The sequence below is a fragment of the Mus caroli genome, chromosome 6 (assembly GCF_900094665.2).
Source record: "Mus caroli chromosome 6, CAROLI_EIJ_v1.1, whole genome shotgun sequence".
Classification (NCBI taxonomy): Eukaryota; Metazoa; Chordata; class Mammalia; order Rodentia; family Muridae; genus Mus; species Mus caroli.
Genome location: NC_034575.1, coordinates 4534493 through 4558670, shown reverse-complemented (window position 1 = coordinate 4558670; position 24178 = coordinate 4534493). Strand labels below are relative to the sequence as shown.

The 24178-nt window shown below is 38.3% G+C and overlaps 1 protein-coding gene across 3 annotated transcripts in view; it reads right to left on the bottom strand.

Moving 5' to 3' along the window:
- Umad1 (UBAP1-MVB12-associated (UMA) domain containing 1) overlaps nucleotides 1-24178 on the bottom strand; it is a 194037-nt gene that overhangs the window by 160031 nt on the left and 9828 nt on the right. For all 3 annotated transcript variants that reach the window (XM_021164346.1, XM_021164347.1, XM_029478777.1), the window contains exon 2: nucleotides 23754-23853. In XM_021164346.1, the coding sequence (XP_021020005.1) occupies nucleotides 23754-23835 (82 nt within the window). In that variant the 5' untranslated portion in view covers nucleotides 23836-23853. The remainder of the gene's footprint in view (nucleotides 1-23753; nucleotides 23854-24178) is intronic.

Here is a 24178-nt window from a genome sequence, read left to right as displayed (position 1 = left end):
TGCATCAATATGGGATTGGATCCCAAGGCATGTGATGTTGCCAGAAGTGAAATGCAGAATATTTTATATGTACTGTGACTTTGCATTCTATTTATATGTCTCTAAAACATACACAACTAAAATAGAGATACAAATAAATATGCTAAAAATGTTTTAGAAAGAATCAGGAAATACAATTAGAAAATTTAGCTCTGAGGTAGGAATAAAGAGGGGCACTTTAAGATGAACAATAAATTATTTATTTTTAGACAGAATAGCTGGTACACAGGTGTTCATTACATTGTCATGTGAATACATTCTCATTACTTAAAAAAAAAAAACAAAAAGCATTTCAAGTGTATATTACATTTCTGTTGCATAAGCATGAGCAAGTTAAAACAAGTGTTTGTTTCTTTTCTGTGTTTTTTATTTTTTGAGACAGTTGAACTTTTTGGGGGCCTTGAACTTACTTACCAATCAAATATGACCTTAACACCTGAAACTAGTGATCCTCCTGCCTTCACATCTCAAGTGCTGGGATTATAGCCACATGTCACCAAATCCTGTTTCCCATAATCACCTTAAAATAGTGTTTTGTTGGGTCTGTCATCTGAAAGACCTACCGTATGCGAGTCACAAAGCAGTACCACTAGCTGTAATACAGGGCAGGTCCAACAGGATGCTTCGGAAGGACCACCTCTGAGCAGAGGCCTTACTCATCTCACAGGCTTTACTGTGCTTGCCACACAGAGGACCTGAATGCTTTTTCACGTTTCCCTGGGCTCTCCTTGCCTTCTTTCTGCTTTCTCTGACTACACTACTCCCACTTCCGTTGGCACTAGTTGAAATGGACACCAACATTTGACCTCTTCAGATCACTCACAAAGATGGCCTGAGGATAATGGGCAAACCTTATTGACACGTGTTGATGAGTAGCCACAGCTGAACAGTTTTCCAATATTCTTATACAAAGTTTGTGTCTAAAATCTCAACACATTGTCTTTAGAAGCAACTCAATGTAAAGTCATTCACACATACATAAAATAAATTTGACAATACTCATCAAAACGCAAAGGAATGAAAGCTCACTTCAAACAACTACAAGCAAAAGTTCTTAATGACCAAGTTTCTTACTTATGTAGAAAGTTATAAAATACATTAAGATACAAACGGTATAAAAATAGTATTTTTAATGATTAAGGTTTTACTATTTTCCCTTGCCACCTTTCCTCTTAACCCTAGCACCCTACCCCACCCCACCCCCTATTCCTTCTCCTAGTTAAGAAATTCTAAAATGCAATTTATACAACATAACTGGATGCACTTATATATCTACACACAGATACACACACACACACACTGTGTATTTGGTACTTATAATAATTTTCTTTTAAACTATTTATGAACAGCAAAAGGTCGTACTATTTATGCCCACTGTATCTGCTGAAACCCTTGGTATCCTCTAAGCATAGATGTTTATTTAAGCCAAGTCAACTCAGTACTTATTCTTTATATAATAATTTAAGGCTGCTGAAACACAGTAGTTAGGTAAGTATAGTACTGTTTTAATAACAAAATGTGCTTCTATTTTTGAAGTCCATCTACAAAGAACAAATACAATGATAAATCTTAAAAAGATTCCCTGTAAATGTTTCAAGCTATAAAGCACTACTGCTTTTGTTTATATATTAATCTCTTAACTTGAACCCAGTATATCCAAAATGGTAAGCCCTAAATACTAAACATGTGAATGATTATGAGTCACTGCAACTTGGATAGCTAATAAAGAAACAACTTATAACATATACATGTGTGTGTGCGCGCGCGTGCACACACACACACATACATACACACACACACACACACACACACACCCCTAAAGCTGAGCAATCAATTTGGTCTTTCTCAGTCTCTAAGAAGCTTATTCAACATTATCTAGTAAAACAAGGATGAAAGGCAGGGCTCTAAAGCACAAAGAAAAGATTCGTTTTCTTCCTAATTCCCACTTGAATCTATGGACAATGTTAAGTTGCAGACAGTTAAGGAGAAGCTGTTGTTTTTGAATATGTAATTGCTATTTAGATGATAATGGCCTGGGTGTAGCAGTAGAGCCATGATCCAAATTTGAATATGGTCTTAATGAAGGAGGCTCAGAGAAGAATGAGGAATGAAACACAACAGTGTCAGCAACAGACCTTAATGAAGCAAATTGCTTTCAGTACCTTTGTAATTCAGGAGAAGCTGCATAAAAGGAGTGACAACCAAGGATCAAAAGCAGGACCTTTGCAAACTAAACATGCTTAAAACATGATGTCACTGTCTAGGCAACAAGGCCTTGTGGAAAGCAGCCTTGGTGTTTGGGTTTTGAGGATCACATTGCAAAATAACTAAATTACAAGATCTGGCTAGGCAAACCAGTTTCCCTAGAAAGCATCTTTATATTTCAAGCTAATGACATTTTTGAACACAAAAGGAATTTAAATGCCCAAAGGTACCTTGGCTGATTTTTAAAAGCATTAGATATTAACTCTAAGAATAGCTTTAAGGCAAAATTAAACTGAATTCTAGATCAGAGCAAACAATAGAGATTTGTGGTCTTTTTAAGTTCCAAAATATCTATTTTATTATAGTTATAAAGTATAAGATAGATATTATTTAATAACTGAAGGAATCATTTACAGAGTCATACTTTAAAATCAATTTCATTTTTAAAAACACACTGAAGCAATCTAAGAGCACATGGCATTCCCACTGCCAAATGGAGCATACGTTTAACATGTTTAAAGGATTTAACAAAGGTAACATTGACGATGGTGCTAGAAACCGAAAGCAAGGCTCTGACTTCCAAGAAAGATGCTCAAGGCAAAGGAAAAGTGCCTAATTACAAATTTAACTTGTTATAAGGATATTTTTCAAGTCTCTTAGGTTACTTTACTGTAGTGGTAAATTCTCTACTACAGCTGCAGGCACCATGGAGTTCACCATGATAGCTAACATAGTGTTTTCTACACAGACTAGTATATACATAAATATGGAAACATATATTTTGCCTATTTATCCCAATTTATCATCTATACATACATAATAACTTTACCAATCAAAGAATGCTAATGTAATAGTTTTATGCTTAGAACCAGCAAACTACTCTGATATAATCAATTTATTCTGATATAATCAATTTACTGATTTTAAAGGACTGATTTCAAAGATAAGTAGACAAGACCTGATCCTCAAAAAGATTTACTATTATTCCCTGGGCCACTGTTAGGATCTATACCACCATTTCAGGAACATGAAGTACATCGGATTTATTTTAAAACTATGTAAGACAAGATGGTCTAGCCCAAAATATCAACCCAGCAGACAGCGTGTAAGCTAGTTACGAGCACTGACAGGCTATCTAACTTGAAATCTCAGCTCTGTCACTCAGTAGCTGCAATCTCTGGCAAGTTAGTTAGCTTCCTGACAGTGCTGAGTTTTAGTGCTGCTGTGGAAATGTGTTCCCACTCCTTATTGCTATCATCCACTAGTATGTGTCTCTGGATGTGTTGCTTAAGTCTGTATATTTCACTTGCCCCTAACTCTCAGAAAGAAAATAAGAATAACGATACTGGGGCCCTTGCAAGGATAATCTCCTGAGACATGTGTTGCTGATATCAGTGACTGTGCTTTGCACTCCTGTTAGGATCACTAAGCTGCTCAAGTTGCCAAGCCCTCTGCTGTTTCCTGAACTTGCCTCTCTCTCTCCTCTAACAAGCAAACCTAGGCCTGCACAACAGGATCAGCCTCGCTGATTCCCCAAACCTAGACGAGCCAAAACAAACCCTCTCCATCCTAAGTTATCTTTATAAAGAATCTATCATCTTGCACAAAACTTAGCTCCAAATGGATTAAAAATCTTGATTTGAAGCTTGAAGCACTGAACTGCTAGAAGAAAACAGAGGAGAATCTTACAATCCAGTGGCATTGAAAATGACTTTGAATATTCTATTCACTCTGGAACAACAAACAACAGCAACAAAAATGCTGATGGATTGGAAAAGAAGAAATAAAAATGGCTAAGAGATCTCTTTAAAAGTGGCCAACATCCTTAGCAATCAAGAAAATGTAAAAACAAAACAAAACAAAACAAAAATGCTCTTGAATGGTTAAAAATTTGAGACAGGGCTGGAGAGATGGCTCCGTGGTTAAGAGAACTGACTGTTCTTCCAGAGGTCCTGAGTTCAATTCCCAGCAACCACATGGTGGCTCACAACCATCTGTAATGGGATCTGATGCCCTCTTCTGGTGTGTCTGGAGACAGCTACAGTATACTCATCAATAAAAATAAACCTTAAAAAAAACTTGAGACAACAAATGCTCACGAGGATGTGAGAAATGGGAGCCCTCATTCAGTATGGATGGGAGGGAAACTATATTCCCGATGAGCACTCTCAAGAAGCTCCCAGCCCATATGCCATATGACCTAGCTCTAACACTCCTTGACAGCTATCCAAAGGACTAGATATCCTTCTACAGAGATGCCTTCACTACTGGTCATGTTCACTGCTGCTCCATGCATTTCCATCTGGGAAATGGAAGCAGCCCAGAGGTCCAACTATTGAATGGATAATGAGAATGCCATATACAAACACCATGGAACTCTATCCATCTGTAAAGAAAAATGAAATCATGAAATTTGCAGTAAGTGGATAGAACTGGAAAATATTACACTAAATGAGATAACCCAAATCCAGAAAGTCAAATTCCTGTGTTTTCTCTTATTTGTGAATCCTAGCTAATTGAGTTTGGATATAGAACTTAAAGTAACTGTAGAAGGCAGGAATGTAGAGGGGAGACATTGGGAAAGGGAAAGAGAATGATCTAATACTTTTCTAAGGAAAAGTATTAGATTCAGTCATAGAGAAAACTAATTCTCCCTCCTTTATCACAACTGACTGCCTATAGCACTTCATTTAGAGATGGGACCAGATCATGTGAAATTATGCTTCCATCCCTGTTGGCATATTGAGTGTTGTAGTACCTGCAGGTCTTCTAGGCTGCCATATTGTTTAGAGTTCATGAGTACAGCATCTCTATCATGTCTAGAAGATATTATTGAAGAGTAGTCATCTGTTCCTCTAGTTCTTACAATCTTTCTGCCTCCCCTTTAAAATGTGTTTTTCCTGAATGTATGTATGTGTACCATATGCATGCCTATTACCCACAGACGTCAGAACATGGTAGTAGAGGTTAAGTGGAAGGAGTTGGAGGTGGTAGAGGGTGGCACAGAAATGATACAAATACTTGGGTATGTACGCGCGCGCGCGCGCGCACGCACACGCACACGGGATATACTATAATATATACTTAGGTAGAAAGTCTCAAAACAGTAAAATAGTAAAAGGAATATATTAATTCAGTAATTAATGAACTTACAGAATTTCTGTTAGAGAACTCTCATTTTAAAGCACATTTTCAAAATCTATACAAAAACAATTACAAACATCAAATAGATTTTAATCACTATTTTAGTGGGTAATAGTAATTATCTCTGGCAAATAACATAAATTAGCTGGACTAGATTATATGAACAGTAGTCATTGATGCAAGTTTGGAAGTAAGTTGCTTTTTTTTTTAATTTTTAAACTCAGTATTCTGTTAAGTAGAAAACTGGCAGATGGCATTATCTTGAAATTCTGCTGTGTCTCCTCACACTTCTTCCAACAACACATAAAAGATTTATATTCCAGCAGGAACAAAGAACAATACAAGTAAGAATCAAGGGTTTTCCTCCATAGCTAACATAGTGAATTGTCAGATGGGTGAGAGTAACTGTTCATCAACATGAGCACACCGTGTGGCTTGTTGCTCAGGATTCTGTATATAAAACAATAGGCATTCATGGTCATGAACGAAAACGAAACCCAGATGTCCTGTCTTCCACTCTAGGATTCTTTCATTGTATTCTGAAGTCTACCTGTAATATGCAAACTCAAAAATTAGATGTAGTAAAATATGTAACACTGAAACTATGCTAAACATAGTTCCTTCCTTGAAACTCTGAGGAGGGCATTGATGATTATATCCACAAATGCAAAGCAGCCAGCTAGTGGGAGTCTGAGTACAAGTCAGTGTGCAGGCCCTGTACTAACAGCAGCAAATGCCACACTAGGAATAACTCAGCCTGTAAAATCTAGGTTCAATCATAAAAAATAATATAAGTGGGAAGGGATGACTAGCTCTTATATAATCACTTCCTCATTTGCTTATATAAAATTTAACTATATTTTTGTATATCCTCCTCTGACTGAATTTCTGTTACAATTTCAGTTCTGATTTTTATAATAAATGAGCCATCTCTTACTGTGACAATTTATAAAGGAAGACACATGAGGACTGAAGTACAACTGGGGATATAGCTATCAGAACCAATATAAAGTCAGCTATGGTGGTGTATACCTGTAAGCCCAGCCAGCCTCAGAGACAGGCAGACCGTTGAACCTCGCTGCCCATAGTCTAACCTACTTGCGGTGTCCCAAACCAGTGAGAGTCCCTGCCCCCTCCCCCAAAACGGTGGATGATGGACATCTTAAGGTTGCCCTCTGTTCTCCACATGCACATGTATAAATTTATATATACACACACCAAACAAACAAGCCACAAACAATATTATCTTATTAAAAATAGTAAAATGAATTCTAGTGATATGGCTAGTGGGTGCTTGCTGCTAAGCCTTACAACCTGAGTTCAATTCCTGCGATTCAAAGAGTAGGAGAAACTGATACCAAATTGTACACTCTAACAAGCAAATGAACAATCACCAGAAACAGAGTGTAATGCTAGAAATTCCCCCAAAGAGAAGGCCTCTGAACAACACTGTGAGGGTAACCTGGCGATGCATCGGGATTTTTATCTAAACACACTTTTGGTCTCATTAAACAAGAATCGCTTAAGCTGTTGAAGAGCTCCAAGTCTCGCTTAAATTGCAAGTGCTTATTCCAGAACACACGAAGAACGCAAGAGGCTCCTGATGGAAACAGAACATCTCCTGAATGTACTTTACTGCTGGACACTTCAAAATTTAAAGCACCCTGCGCTAAAATAACCATAGCTGTATTACATCCTAAGGATAAAATTCATATGAACATGTAATACAGCAGCAACAACAACAAAACCCATCCTTACTTGTCCTAGCAGATACGTGTTTCTTCCCCAACAAAAGAATATGCAACACAATTCTGAAGCTGCTCTAGAAGCCACAATAACTTTTCTAGTTGGATTTCACATTGGCTCTTAAAGGAAATCTCTAACAGAAAGACAGAAGACAATAACCTTTAGGAAAACCATTCAAGATGAGTACTTGTATTTCACAAGCCTTTTCGAAATGATGGAATGTTGCAACTTGCCTTGGAAAAATAGAAGAGCCTGATGTCATACTAGTATTTCTCTGTGTGTGTGTGTGTGTGTGTTCATACACACACAGGTGCACATGAACTTATATGCATGTTAAATGGTTCTTTTAGACAAAATAATAGCTAAAGTGCTAGACAATAATGAATCTGTCAAAACAATACAAAACAGAAAACATGACCTGCACTAGTATAGAAGGTGCTAGCTTTCCCTTCAGGCATGTCAAAAGGAGCAAGGACCCAGTAGACTGCAAAGAGGCATCTTTTGTCAAAGTTTGAAAAGCCCCTCCTAGGAAAACATACCAAGGTGTAGAATTCATATCCATGGTGGAGCAGAGAGAGGAAACTCACTGAGCTTACTTGGCTTATGCCATGGCTGGTGACACTTTACACAGTCAGAGACCCGGGAAAAATCAATAAATCAGGGACCAGTTTATGATGTTCTTAACAGATTTCAAATGGAATGTCTAAATCAGAGAGTCCTTAAAAGGAACGAGAATGTCATCGATTCTAAGTCTGGGCTGAAACCAATACATGGAACCAATACAGATAAACCAGTTGGCCAGGATCAGCAACAACTATTCTGAACTGACTCCAAGCCCCCCCCCACACACACACACACACTCAGATGAACATAAAATATTGAGTATTCATTCAGTTTGAATATATGAGACATTGAGAGACCTACTGGAAGCAAATGAGGCCACAACTTGAGATCCATAGATTTTTTTAGACTGATACTGGTTAACAGCCAGGGAGAAATATATTTTCTCATGATTGCATGGAATCAAAATACCCACACCTTTCTCATCAAATTCAAACAACAAGCTCGTCACTTCCAAATCAGACATCACAGCACATTATTTTACTGGTTGACTTTCGTTTTTTGTTTGTTTTTAAAAAATGTACCAAAGTCAGTGGGGAAGCACATTGTTCCAGTTCTATCACTGGGAGAAATACTGTCAGCTTAAGGCCAGCCTGGGCAATTAAGTTAATTAACCTCTACTACATAGTAGGTTCTAGGTTAACCTTAGCTACATAGCAGGACCTTATCTCTATCTCACATACACACAGTCTTAGTTAGGCAGACTTTCTATTGCTGTGAAAAGACACTATGACCACAAGAAGTCTTATAACTGGGGCTGGCTTACAGTTTCAGAGGTTCAGTCCATTATCTTCATGGTGGGAACCATGCAGCATGCAGGCAGATAATGTGTTGGAAAGGTAACTGGGAGTTCTACATCTAGATCCGCAGCCAACAGGAGGAGAACTGGATTGAATTTATGAGCCCTCAAAGACTGTAGTAACACACTTCCTCCAACAAAACCACACCTTCTCCAACAAGGCCATACCTATGGCCCAAGTGTTCAAATAAGTGAGTATAGGGGCCATTCCTATTCAAACCTCTAGACACACACACACAAGCACACACACACACACACAAACCCTGTTTCAACAACAACAAAGAAACCCAATAATCTTGTCTGTAAAAGAATGAGTCTCAGTCTGGAAGGTGACTCAGCAGGAGAAGGCACAAGCTGCCAAGCATGATGATCTGAGCTTAGTCCCTGGAACTGCATAATAGAAGGAAAACACCAACTTCCACAGAGGTCCCCTTACCTCCCCATACATGCATGGCATGGGTATGCTCTCATACATACATATACACATACATATACACATACATATATACATACATACATGCATATATTAATGAAAAGTTTTTTTAAAGACCATATGTATCATCAACTTCAGGGCAAAAAAAGATATAAAGTCAGTTATTAGTTTATTGTATGATCTGCACATGTTCCATATAAAGGTCAATGGTCCATGTCAATCATTCATGTCCTTGCCATTTAAATATAAAATATCATCTATAAAATATTATGTACAAAATGCTGTTGAAATAATCAAAATTAAGCCATTACAGAGGACAGCTAAAGAAAGATTAAAGAAATTTAAAGATGACACACTTATTACCAAGATGTCTTCTTAGAACAAAATTTACTGATGGTTCCTGCAGAGGTACACATGCTCTGAGCAGAGTTAATTCACTCAAGACTGTGGTGCAAGAGGGTCAGATTCTGTTGGCAGAAATTCCACTGTCAGAAAAACTGAATGTGGTTTAGAAGTGAATGCCAAGGGCTATGAAGAGCCTGACTGTTCCAGCTCTGAGACTAAACACTCAGGAAGTTTAATGCATGGATGTGACAAGGAAAGGGCATGGCTGAAAAACATGCAACAAAAGTCAATTGGACAGTATCAGATTAACCAGCATTTCAGTCTAGAAAGAGCCAGAGGGACCAGAGTCAGCAGATGTTGATTCCTCCATATCCTTTCTTATCTAATGGAGCATAACCATTGTATGTTATAAATCAAATCCCAAAGTTGGCTGGTCCTGAGAACTCTACATGAGATAAACTATGGTGAAGAACCGTTGATGACAACAAACTGTTGCCTGCTTGCTTGGCAGGGAGCAACAGCGCTTCTCTCCATGGCAAATCAAGTCTAAAGCTTTCTTGGGAGTGTTCTGATAGCATGTAGACAAATTCCCAATTTCTTAACAGTGCTATCCCATAGGTACAGAAGGTCACCAAAGGCTGGCTTTTTTTTCCTCTCTTTTTCTTTTAGTTAAAATCTGTCCAAAAATAGCTTCCTTAAGTCAATAGTTTTAACAAACAATCCAGATCAGTTGATAATAGCAGTAGTTAAAAGACTTCTCACAAAGGCTATAGGGATGGCTCAGTGGTTAATAGTACTTGCTGCTTTCAGGACCCATATAGTGACTTACTGTCTATAACTTCCAGTTCCAAGTCTTGTGACCTCTACAGGCATCAGGCACATGAGTGGTATCAGATATACTTACAGGTGATCACTTACAAAATTAAAACAATAGTTTAAATTTAAACAAAGACAAAGATCTCACAGCTTGGGAAGATAGTAGAGCTGGAAAATGCTTACTAAGAAAGAATTAGAATGGACCTAAGCTATTCCTAGCACCCATGTAAAAAGACCAGGTACTCCCCAACACCTGGGGAGTAGAGCTTCCTTGGAACTTCCTAACCAGGCAGCCTAGCTAACTTGGTGAGCTCCAGCAACTAGGGTGACACTTTGAAAACCAAGGTGGCTCCTGACGACAGCAACTAAGTTTGACTCCTGGCTTCCAAGTGCACACATGTGCACACATACTCATATACCCAGGCACCTACAAATACACATCAGTGCACACATCAAAACACACATGCACACATACACATGTTTTACACTAATAACAATTTAAAATAATAAAATGAAGAAAGAGGTGTCATTCTTCAGTTGAAAAAAGATCTTTTTAATAATTGACATTTTAAGGTAACATATGATTTCAACTTAACCAAGCAGTCAACACAAAATCTACTGCAGAGGAAAAATTCATATGTACTAAACAAATTTCTAGTAATATAATAAAAACTTCAAACAAACAAACAACAACAATAAAAACACTTCAAGGCAGGTGAGGTGGCTCAGTAAGCAAGTGTTTGCCTGGCAGACTGATGACCTGAGTCCTGGGACCCCTGTCAAAGCTGAAAGCAGCAGAGTGTATCTGTGCTCCCAGAACTCCTGCGGTGAGATGGAAGTGGGGAAAGAGAACTGCCAGGAAGTTTGCGGACAAGCTAAACTAGAGTATGCAGCCTGACTCCCTAAGAAGACCAAAGATGAAACAGACTTTCCTAAAAGGTGTCTTCAAACTAGCATCCATTTGCCCCCTGTACTGACAGATGTACACACCACAAATGTGTTTATGCATTCACATGATAATATCAAGACAAACAAATTCAAAAAACATCAAGTTTAAAATTTCAGAGAAATGCCTTACAGATTAATTTAAGGAGGGGAATATGAAACAATATTGCTATTACCAAAATTGCTAAATCATTGAAATTATAATAAAAATGATCACAAAATAAATGGCATATGTTTGTATAACCCATTGAAAATATAGTAAATATTATCAAATTTGACCTTAATGTTTAAGATTGTAAGTGCTGGCTTCATGAAGCAACTTTGGGAATAAGTACTGTCAACTTCCATGAAAACACTGAAACCAATAAAATACTAGCTAGTTTCTCCAAGACATTTTTTTACCCTTGGAAATACTTTAAACTATTAAATTATTATAGAACAAATGAAAGTTTGAGATTTTTCCATATTATAGCTTACAATTATCAGATAAGATTCATAAATATTGTTCTAAATATCTTAGAGAATTAAAAGCATTTATAGGGAATCTGTAAGATATATAATTTCAATAGTAATACACAAAAATTACATCACCTGGAGTCGTGTGAATTGTGACTCAATGATTTCCCTTCAGGAGCCATATTAGACCTATAAATACATGCAACAAAACCACACTAACTATATTATCTTTATAAGCTACAGTTTCCTGTTTCAAAGATAAATAACTGAAAGTGAAATTACTGAGACAAAGAAAACCTACTCTGCTAAAGTCTAGGCATATTGTTCCATCAAGACTGCAAATCTGAATTCCCATCACACGGCAAGAGCAGCAGCAGCAGCAGCACAAACACAGGATCTTATCCAGCCATCTGCTTTTCCTGCCTGTCACTCAGGGCAGCTCCTCTCTCCTAAGGTAGCTTCCTTTTTCTGCTATCCAGCTCTGGAGAATACAAAACAACAACAATAACAATACAACATATAATTCCTCATGCCTTAGCTATATCCCCTAATTCTATCTCTAGTTCTATACAAGCCACTTTTCTTTTGGGGTCTAGACGTATTTCCCCATTAACAACTATGACCAACGCTGCCTTCTTTACTTGCTGACCAAGTGCTTTTCAGAGAGCAAAGGTGGTAGCTTAGTCTACTTCGTGTCTGTATTATGTTTAATGTGAGATCTATTTTATGATAGTATGCTTTTACAGATTACTGCTGACCAGGTAGTTTATAAAGAATGGGGATTTACTTCTTATGATTATAGAGACAGAAAGGCTCAGGCTGACAAGCTGACATTTACTATGGACAATCTGATGCACTATCCATAGCAAAGAGATGAAAAAGGAATGCCAGGGAGAAAAATTCATCACTTGATAGATATGGCAGTGTATTTTACATAACTAAACACCTGAGGCCAGGTAGTTTATAAAAAAAGAAAAACTAGGTGTACTGATCTTACCATTTCAGAAGGTAAAGTCTTAGACGGGGTGTCCAATCAATTTCGTTTGTAATAAGGGCCTCTGTACCACAGTAAGTTGGAACATTCATGTGAAAGCAGTCACAAGAACATGTAGCAGAGAGAGAAGATACATGGTGGCAGAAGGAACAAGAAAGCAGATGAAGTCAAATTTTCTTTATGATAATTTGTTCTCACAGTAAATAACCTGGTCTTAGAGCAAACACCTTGAAAGGTAGGCATTAATCTTCTCTGGAGAAAGTGCCTTGACCAATCAATCTCCTTCATTAGGCCTCTTAAAGATTCACTAACTCTCAGTAAAAATCTGTCTTATTCTTGGAATCAAGCCATTCTCAGCACACAGATCTTTAAAAATATGTCCAAACTGGGGGCTGGGAAGATGGTTCAGTAGTTAGGGCACTGGCTGCTCTTCAGAGGACCCAGTTCAATATCCAGCACCTGCACTGCAGTTCCCAGCTGTCTGTAACTCCAGTGCCAGGGGACCTGATTACCTCCTCTGGCATCTGCTGGCACCTCACTAACATGTGGTACAGTCATAAGTTCAGGTGAAACATATACCCACATTTTAAAAAACCCTTTAAAATATGTCCAAGCCCGCCTTTAATCCCAGCACTCGGGAGGCAGAGGCAGGCGTATTTCTGAGTTTGAGGCCAGCCTGATCTACAAAGTGAGTTCCTGGACAGCCATGGATACAGAGAAACCCTGTCTCCAAAAACAAAACAAAACAAAATTGTCCAAGCCATAATAATCAGGAACCCATTTCTATGATCTACTCTAAACAATGACAGCATTAATTCATCCTTGAGGACAGAATCTCTCTGATCTAATTGCTTAGTATCACTGGCAATTAGATTTCCAATAAAAGAACTAGGAGCTAAACTGAGCACATACAGATAATGACATTATAAGAGATATAAGACAGGGGAACAGAGTGCTCTCTTCTTTCTCAGAATAGATGTCGACGGATGCAGAAGAACAGCTGTCAATGTAGGGTTTTATTATGGAGGTCTCAACAATATATCACAGCGGTTCTCAACTTTCCTAATGGTGTGACCCTTTAACCCAGTTCCTCATAATGTAGTGCTCCCCAACCATATTATTATTTTCATTGCTACTGTAACTCAAACTGTGCTAGCTATGAAGCATGAAGCACATATCCAATACCTCCAGTGGTTTCAGTCCACCTGTGAGAGGGGTGGGAATCACTGAGATCACAAATCCTAAAGCTCACCTAGTTTGTTCTCAGTCAAACTCTCCCCAAGATTCTATCTGCCTGCCAGTCTCAATCCTGTTATGGTTATAAGTTTCCTCTCTATGATCTTAAAAGAAATTTAGTAAACGTTTAGTAAGGGACAAGCTAAATTGATATACTGCCATTATACAGATTTACTGCTGTCCTGATAAAGAATTCAGTATATATACATATACAAATATGTGTGTGTGTGTGTGTGTGTGTGTCCATGTCCATTTCAGTACCATCAGCGTATTCTAACAGAGACTAGGGCAACTGAATAATCTTTCAATCTTTCTATATATACAAAAGAATATCAGTAAAATGCAATACAATATTAAAAAAAAACTTTAAGAAATAAAAGCCTAGGCGGGGCGGTGGTGGTACACACCTTTAATCACAGCACTTGGGAGGCAGAAGCAGGAGGATTTCTGAGTTCCAGGACACCCTGGTCTACAGAGTGAGTTCCAGGACAGCCAGAGCTACACAGAGAAACCCTGTCTCGAAAAACCAAAAAAAAAAAAAAAAAAGAAAAGAAAACAGAAATAAAAGCCCTATTTCTTCCCTCATTCATCAGGGGAAGCATCTCACCCAGGAAGAAGACCTGAACGAGGTAAGGGGGAAGAAAGTAGACAGCACCAGGACCATCTCACCTCTCCAGTGCACTCTACACACAGTGAGTGCTGTCAGGTTTCACAAAGTGCAAAACATTGCGAAAGTCTCTTACATACAACAGTAACTATCACATTGATAAATTATTTAATCCATCGCTCTAGGTTTAAATTTTGAGTTGGTTTTTTTTTTTTTAGAGGTCTGCCCTATTTTCTCTTTATATCTTTTCAATTTATCTCAATGTGTAGGTTATAAAGTCAAGAACATACTACAAATGTCTGAAGAAAGGAACTTCTGCACGAGTCAGCACTGGCTGCTGGTAAATAAGCGGCTTCCTTTTGAGCCCTGTCGACACACCGTGTCTGCCCAAGCGCTGCTTGCCAAGTCAATGTTGCTTTTCTCTAAAGCTATTGGAAAGTTTTAGAATGAAAAGTCTGAAATCCCAAGCCTTGTTTGTCCTGGAATTGTGAGAAGATCACCTTTACTCAGTTTGGCACTGCCTCTTTCTGGTCTCAGGAAGGTACATACAAAACACGATTGGAGAAATGCCATTTTGTACCATACTGAACTCTACGTGCTTCAAGATCCTGAAACCCTGGAGACTAAAAGGAGCTGAGAGAAAGTGCATACCTTTAAGGCATGGAAAGTATTTAAGTAGAGTGGAACTGAGAATATTAAAATGTATTTAGATACATTAGCATATTTTTATAACAGGTGTAAACCATAATTAAATTTCTATGGTGATATATTTAACCCAGCTTTAGCAATGAAAAGAACCCTACAGGCAAGAAAGACATCTCACCATGGAGAGAACATTTCCACTATAACTGGTTCAAATGTAATTTTGGCATTTCTTCCTAATTAGGTAGCTCTATCCTATATTTGCCAGATATCTCTTAGCAAGCAATACACACACACACACACACACACACACACACACACACACACACATTTATATATGCTTTCATTTACTTTGAATATTTATCAAACAAAAAATGCTGAAAATTATCCTTAGATTCCTTTAGCCTTAAAAACTATTATATATCCTGTTTCATTCTTACTTTTTAATATAGAAATAGTAAAGTGTATAGCTCAATTTATAATGAAATACTTAATATTTTAAAATAAAATGTTTATTATTATATTTAAAAACTTCAATATAATGTGATATTTTGAGAATCACTAGTGTATAATGTATATAATGCAAGTAAAACTGTGGTGATTTTAGGTTAGAAACAAACAAAGCAGCAGGCAAACAAAACCCGAGTCTGGTTCTTAAGCCTCCCTCAGAGACCCGGAAGGTGAGGGCTTCGGAATATCACCGCGTTAAGAATGTTGCTTCTGGGACAGCAGCTCAGGTCCTGGCAGGGGAGACTACACTCCTGGACTCCACAGTCCTCTCTTTTACTTTCCAGATAGAAGGCGTTTTTCTTCCAACATGTGTTCTTACCATCACGTACTGCCTGAAGCACACACCTGAAGCTACAGTGGAAGGACCATGCTGCCAGCCTAGCATGGACTGATCCTTCCTTTTCAGAACGGAGTTCTCAGGTACCCGATAACTGGAACAGAGAGCTGTCTAACAGAACACACAGCCCAGATGCCTTATAAAGCAAGCTAGCATCCAGAATATAGTTCTTGGCAATTTTTAGGGCAGCAAACATTTGGGAATCTGAGGCTCCTAGTTACAAACTCTCTTCCCATAAAATTAGCATATAGTTTCAGGGTGGGTCTTTCCAGACTATTCCATTTGGTTTCCCAGACTGATACACAATAACAACTGCTGAAACAGTTGATTGTCACGGTTATCAATTTCTTCAAGTAATCTTTCACCAAACTATTTAAGACTTCCAGTTTTCTTATGGTGTTGCCAAGCATATTTTCAGCTTGTATCATTATGTATCTGAAAATGGCAGGCTCCAGAAATAAAACAAAGTCAGTCCATAAGTTCGGAGCTTAACCCTTTGACTTAGAATGCCAAAACATTTTACAATGATTCCTGTAAACCACTGACTCAGCATAGTAAACCCATCATTAACATGATGTGTATATGCCACGAAGGTATACACCATTCCCGATGAAAAGAACAGCTGTATGTCTCAGTGCTGGGGATCACACTAAAAGCCATATTCTCTCTCTCCCTCTCCCTCCCCCCACCCCCCCAATTTTATTTAATGAGTGCCCTGATGCATATACATCCGCAGGCCAGCAGAGGGCACCAGATCCTCTTGTAGATGGTTGTGAGCCACCATATAGTTGTTGGGAATTGAACTCAGGATCTCTGGAAGAGCAGCCAGTGTTCTTAACTGCTGAGCCATCTCACCAGCCCCCAGGCCTTATACCTCTTAGGCAGGTGCTTTGTCATGACCTACACTTCTTTCCAACTTATTGTCAGGGCCTGGCAACAATTTTCAATTCTTTAGTCATGTTTGCCTGCTCAATACAGACTCTAAGCATTTCAACTTTCAGTGGGTTTGGGCAGTGATCATATTATAGGCAGGGAGGCCTTCCAGTCTGGCCTAAAATCAGGAAACACTTGTTCCCTCCCAAGTTCATGGTAAAATGGAATGGTGTCACAGTATTATGAGATAGAATTTTCAAGAAGAGATTTACCGGGAGGTCTCTACCCTCAAGAAGGGATTAATGTCATTATCACAACACCAATGCATTCAGAGTCAGGTCTTCTTGCTATTTTGCTGCCTTCTCTCTGCCTTTCTACCAAGATGACACAGCAAGAAGCCATTTATCAAATGCCAGGCCCTTGATCTTCCATTTTCCAGCTTCCAGTTAAGTGAGTCAATAGATTTCTGTTCACTATCCACCACTAAGTCTGTGCCATACCAAGCACTGGTAAATCTACTACAACTTCCTTTCCAGTTTTGCCTAAATGACTAAGGATAACCCTAAACTGATTAGAATTAACGAACAAATTGAAGTTTTTGTTCAGATACTTCCCCCATAGTTTCATTTTACCCAGCAAGATAATGAGGCAATCATGAAACTATCCACATTTCATAGACAAGAAAAATAAGACTGAAATGACAGCTTGATTGAAATAATAAAGCATTAAATGACAGACTTAAAGAGAATCTCAAATTACTATGGTTTCCAGTTAAGTGCCTATATTAGTTTAGGTTTAGTTCATCTGAAAATGACAAAATAAAACAGTGATTTACCCAGAATGGAAACATATTCATGTTTCAGTAAGAGATGCGCAAAGGGAAGTACCAAAGGACCATCTGACAGGACCACAGTCTTCAAGGACCCAGCTCCACAGGGCATACTCTCCAATGACCTTCACAACATACTTAGGCTTCATGGCCAAGAGAGCAGTCAGAGGTCTCCCAACTTACCAAGTCCACAATCCAGCAAGATGGAGGGGCTGGGCAAGCAAGGAAGAAAGGTGCATACCAACTCCGCTTTGATTTTAATTTTGGTATTTATTTATTATTTCTTTGTTTCTTGAGACAGAATATCTCTGCTATGTAGCTCTGGTTGTTTAGGAGACCCACTTGCCTTTGCCTCCCCAGTGCTAGGATTAAAGCCATGTGCCATCATGGCTAGCCCAACTGGGTTTTAACAAAAAAAAAAAAAAAAAAAAAAAAAAAATCTCCAAGAATCTGCAAACAGAATAACCCCACACCTAAATGGAAAATAACCACAGGGCTAGAAAAGAAAAGGAAGAAAGGAAAATGAATACAACTAGTGTTTTCTGCCTTGTATCATATTAAAACAAAAGGATAGGAAAATGTTCAACTCCAGATATTTGCTACACAACACGCATCCCTATGTTGTGTGACTATTGTTTTGCTGGCTTATGTGTCACCCCAATGTGACATATACTAAATACAGAAATATATTCAAGTCATAATACTGTGTATAACTTTGAATAGTTCTTGGTCTACAGAGAATGATAGAAGTTAACTTCTTTTTTAAAAGCTATTACTAAATTTGAATTTAAAAAAATTAAGTCACGGATGCTTTAAAATGAACTAAAAGTTCCTTACAGCATGAGGGATAAGATTCTAATGTCTCAGTCTATCACAAACTACCTTCCCAGACCGGTTTTTCCTCAGTGACCCTGATATACTCTCTCTAGCCAAGCAGCAACTCTTCAAAGGCCCTAACTAGGCCTTATCTTGTTCTGCCTTATCACCTAAGAATGCTTTGCTCTCCCACCAACACCTTAGGAAAGAATGATTTCAGCAACTCTTGAACACTGCCATTCCTACAATACTGCATGTTATTTAGAAGGATGTCAGAGTTCTGACACATAGGGAGAACACCTTGATGAGCTAGACCAGAATTAAGGAACAAATACTGTGAAAATTCCATCCCTTACACACAGCTGGGAGAATAAGAACTTTCATTACCTAATGAAGTTAAATGAAAAAGCCTCTGACATTTGCCTTGGAACTTAAAGGTCAAGAGTAAAAATAGAGATCACTATGATAAATTAAATATATTTGAGTTTTTCTGGTTATAACTATACAAGGTCAAGAACAAATTACTTTTTAAATCCATGAATACTTTTTAAAGATCTGTGCATTTGTTCTGTAAGGACAGGAGTTAAAATAGGAAGCACATTATGAAAATCTATTTAGTTTTGCTGTCACAATTAAAGCCTTTGGCTCCACACAGAATGAAAGTTACTATCTCCTATTCTGTGGAATGTACATTTTCATTGTACACAGCTAAGTCTTCATTAGAAAGAAAGAAAGAAAGAAAGAAAGAAAGAAAGAAAGAAAGGAAGAAAGAAAGAGAAAAACACAGAGATGGGAAAAAAACCTTTTAAAAGTCCTAAATAAAAATAAAATGGGCTTACTGAAATATATGCGCATGCTTTAATTCCCAGAATAAGGAATATAATAGGAAAGAGTCTTTAAGACAACTGATAACATCTAATTTAATACTTAAGCTCCAAGAAGGGGGAAGCTAAGATATGTACTTCAATATCAAATACTTAAAGATGAAATCCAAACTACTATGAATTACTAAATTAGTTTTAATTTAAAAGAATCTTAGAGTTATTGTGTCCTACTTTAAGTGCCTGTACACTGAAGAAGGAAATGGGTTTCAGCAGGACTGTAATACAATTCCTTTTGTCTCTGTGATAGTTTGCTTGCCCAATTTCATTCTCACCCCTCTAAAATTATATTCAATATTTGGTCAACAATATTACTGGAGCAATAACAATAATCTACATTACTTCTTTTCATTTTATATCCTATTTTTGCTTTAACATAATAAGCTAATGCATGCCTTTGTCTTGGTATTGGATAGAACTATCTGCCAACATTTAGGCAAAACCCTTTCCTAATTTAAAATAACTACAAGGTTGCACATTACACCAGTAAATTTGTAATCAACTTAAAGATAATGTGTTAAAAGCACAATTAAATGTGTCATAACAGAAGAAGGCCTTGGTAATTACAAACAGTGCCTTGCTTGCTAGCTTTTTAAACAGTAGCACAAGACTGTGAAAAATCGCCACCCAGTGATGCAAAGGAAAACTGCAATTTGTTTTTGTGTAGATGCAGTACCTGGAGGATTACTTCAACTTCATTACTGAATGAGCTCTAGCCTTCTTCTGTGAATTCTGGTTACACAAGGGAAAGCATGTTTTTCTACTAACCCCACCCCCTCACTTTATGCTTAGTCTACGTGCTCTACAATCTACAGAGAGCGAAAGCTTCAGAAATCCTAGTAAAGAGAAAGGCTTTCCATAAACATGAACTAATTTAGTTGTACATGACTACTCTAAATACTCCTGTTATCAAGTAAAGTGCCTTGGCTGTGCCTGGACCTGAAATTTCCAGTGAACATTAAACAGAAGTACTAGCCTAAAGGAGAAGGTATTCTCAGGTGGAAAACGAAAGGAAAGGGGCACCATTTTCAGATTTAACAGTGTAACTGACTGTGGCCTCTTTAGCAACTGGTTATAGAGGCTCTAAGGAGACACTGTAACCAATTCTAAACAGTCCATACTGGCAGGGGATTGTTTCTCAGTCATATGCTTTCTCACTGAGAAGCCAGATGATAAGAAAACAAAACCAACCATTTTTTTGCTCCTATAATGTTTCTGGTTCCGATACTAATTTAAAACTCGTAGGTGAAGATCTATTGGATGTTTTTGGTGAAAATTTACCTGCAGGTTCGCTGATCCCCAGTAAGTGGCACTGCTTGGGGAAGTTATGGGAGTTTAGGACCTGGAGCTTGGCTGGAGGGAGTCTTGCCTGGCTTGAGGCCACAGCTTCAGCTGTCTTCCAGTTCTCTCTCCTTGCCTCCTCTTCTGATCCCTCAGCCTCCTGACCTGGCCTCAGGATACCATACCTTCCTTCCCTGCTGTTATGGACATCTAGTCCTCTGGAAATATGAGCCCAAATAAACTCTCTCTCTTACAAGTTGCTTTTGGCTGTAGTGTTTTCTCACAGTAGAAAGTAACTAGTACATATTCCAAAATAGGTGAGTATGGTACCCTGTTAACAATAAAACTATGAAAAATATACCACTGAACTCATCTTTTCAAAGTATTTTCATATGGTATGCCCCAAGACTAAAGTAAATATTATATAAAGAGACTGTTATAGAGTGACATGACAAAACAGGTAGTTTACCACAACAAAAAAAAATTTTAAGTTTGTCTTTATACATTTTAACGGTAATACAATAATTCCTAGTAATGGTTAGAATTTTTATCAGTTAAGTCGATTAAGTCTAATGATGTTTTACTACAAAAACAATACTACTATGAGCCTTCAACTTCCAGGAGGTTAGTTTTATATAATAGTTTTAAAATATTTTAGTTATTTAAAATATCGAAGAATAAACAGTGAGGTAGCCAAATTAGGAGCCAAACTTATTAAACAGTGATACAATGCCAAATTCTCCTTTATTTAAAAGAAAGTACTTTCATGTTTAAAAAGTAAAGTACACAATTTAATGTTTTCAGGGGTTTTTTTGGTTTCTGTTTTTTGGCTTTTTTTTTTTTTTGCCTTAAACTATTGAGAAGGCTAGGCTGGTTCCACAACAGGCTTCAAATTGGCAGTTCAGGAGACTATGCCTAAGAACGTGGCAAGTCCAGGCAAGTCAGTTACTAGGAAAAAAGAACCCAGGCTTCATGCAGCTAGTCAGAAACTGCCCAGCTACCAGAAGCTGCCCACCACCTGACCTGAGGCAAGGACAGTGGGTCAGCAGCAGCTTCCAGACTTCCCCAGCAGCAGTTTCCAGCCCCACCTCAGTTCTGGAATGTCCCTAGAGATGGAGCAAGATAAAGGTCACCTACCCCAGAATTTCCCTAATGTGCTTTAAATCCCTCACTTTGTGGTCTCCATCTTGGATTGAGAGACCCCAGCATGCTAGATTTCTGCAGGATAAATTACTCTTTGCGTTTATATACTATTTGAATCTGGGGTATCATTCTTCATTGAATCCTGGACCCCTGGACCCTTGCACTATCACTAATGGCTTAGATTAAAACTGAGGACACAGTGAAAACACTGAAACCCTTTCTTCCAGCTCTCTGACATGTGTGGAATTTTATTATTATTTACAGTCACCATATTGTCAGCAGTGCATCATAACTTCATATGCCTCTTCTTTTATATCAACTAAACAAACAGTTTGAAAAATGAAATGCTGACAGTGTAGTATTTCAAAACTGCAACAGTACAGAGACTAAAAAGATAGGCTCTGGCACCGGATTACCCGGGTTAATTCCAAAGTTGCTTCATGCAAGGCAAAGAACCTGGAAAATTAAGTGCTCTGTATATGGTGATGGTGCCACATTACTTACAGAATATTCTAAGTATTTTCTGTGCTTTAATTAATTCAGTTCCATACTAACACCTGGGACTGCTAAATAACTTCTTAAAAATGGAAAACCTAGTAGGTTGTCAACCCTGCTCTGCCTGTGAAGTCAGCATTCAGATCGCTACTTAACTGTAAACCTGTGCAGTGCCTCTGAGGAAGACGTGAGATGATGTGACAGATGAAAAGAGAAACGAGGCAGGAAACGAGAGCAGACGCCACACTGACTGATAGCACCAAACCTCAAGAGGCTTTACAAAGTCCATAGAACACCAGGTATACAAAGATTTTTATTGTTGTTTTTCCTTCAATAAAATTATTGAAATAGAAACTTTACATTTAAAACCAACCCCAGTTAATCAGACAGAATCAGCTGACAGCTCCTGAGAAACATGGAGGCCTAGGTTGATAGCTCTTGGGTCATTTGAACAAAGTATACGGTCATATCAACTACACTACATATTTTATTGTTTTTCTAGGATTATACAGCATTGATTCCTCTTCATAAGTGTCAAACTTCTAGACATACGGTCCCGGGGACAATAGCAGTCATGCTTAGTCCAAGACGGTCTTGGAAAACTTGCTCCAAACACAGCATGTCAGCTTTTGAGAAAACATACCATTAGAGTGGGGATAGAGAAGGCAGAACAGCTGGTACCCAGCATATTAGAGTCATTAAAGTCTTGGAAATTCCCTCATGAAATAGCAAATCTGGAAGCCTGTGAGACTTCTGAGTCTCAGTCAAAGATGCTTCTAATGCTAGTCTTGCTAAGACTGGAAAGGCAGGCCATACCAGATGGACTTTACCTGCAAAGGCAGGTGCAAAGTAGATACCTACTAGGGCAGCTGTGAGGTAAACAATGAAACATCTGGTCAAGGCTACATGATAGCAGAGATTGCACAAAAAGGAGAGCCACATCACCCATGGATGGAGCTTGCCCCTAATGTCCCATGCTGGCAACTGAAGGGACAGATGTAGAAAGATACATAAATAAGCAGCTCTAGAAACTGTGTGCCCTCGACACTGCAGAGAGCCACTGTCATGTTCTTTAAATGAGTACATGGTGAAAGAGAATAATGCTATTTCTAAGTGTGCACAGACCAAAACAAAAACAAACAAACAACAAAAAAACTGATCAAAGTTCTTTGTATAATTCTTACCTTTATAGATATTTTAAAAATAGAAACCTAGAACAGTGGTTGGAAAAACCAAACTTAGCTGGAATAAACTCCTGTGAGAAGAGTATATTGCTCAAACTCCAGAAGGCAACAGTTTCCACAAGGCCTAAAGGTTTCTGAAGTTTTGTTGTTAAGGGAGAAAGCAACAAAACCCTACCAAGAAACTCTCATGGAGGCTGACAAAGCCTTGCTGGCTGTCAGGCACAAACTCCTGACATTGCAACAGGAAGGGTTAGAGAAACTGTCTCATACACCTTACTCTGAAATTAGAAGACACAGTTTAGAATCCATTCGTATCATTACCAACTAATTTTTGAAACGATTCACCGAGTTAGGATTTTGTTTCTTAAGGACTCACCTAAGAGGACAAATCCATCTGCTTCCGGTTCTGGCCCAGAGGGCTTTTTGGATTCTGCAGGCTTTCGGAAGAAGTGAAACATAGCCGCCGCTGCTGCTATCTGAAACAGACATTCGGAATGAGGTCAGCTCAGATGGGACAGATAGTCCTGCTCTTCTCCGTAAGGAGCTGTCATAAAGGTAGCACAAGGACGACTCCGAGGATTCTACGGGCAGACTGAAAAGCATCAACCTTTCTCTAGATAGCAAAAGATAGAAGGCATAAAGCAAGATATATCTGTTTCCGTCTAAAATCTATGCCCTAAAAGTCTGCAACCTCTTTCAGTTTCTAACAATTCAGGAAAACACTCCATGAAAGGCTGAAATCAATTGATAACACCTCACAAACCACAGAAGAAACATCAGTTTGCTGTGGAGGGGGGGGGG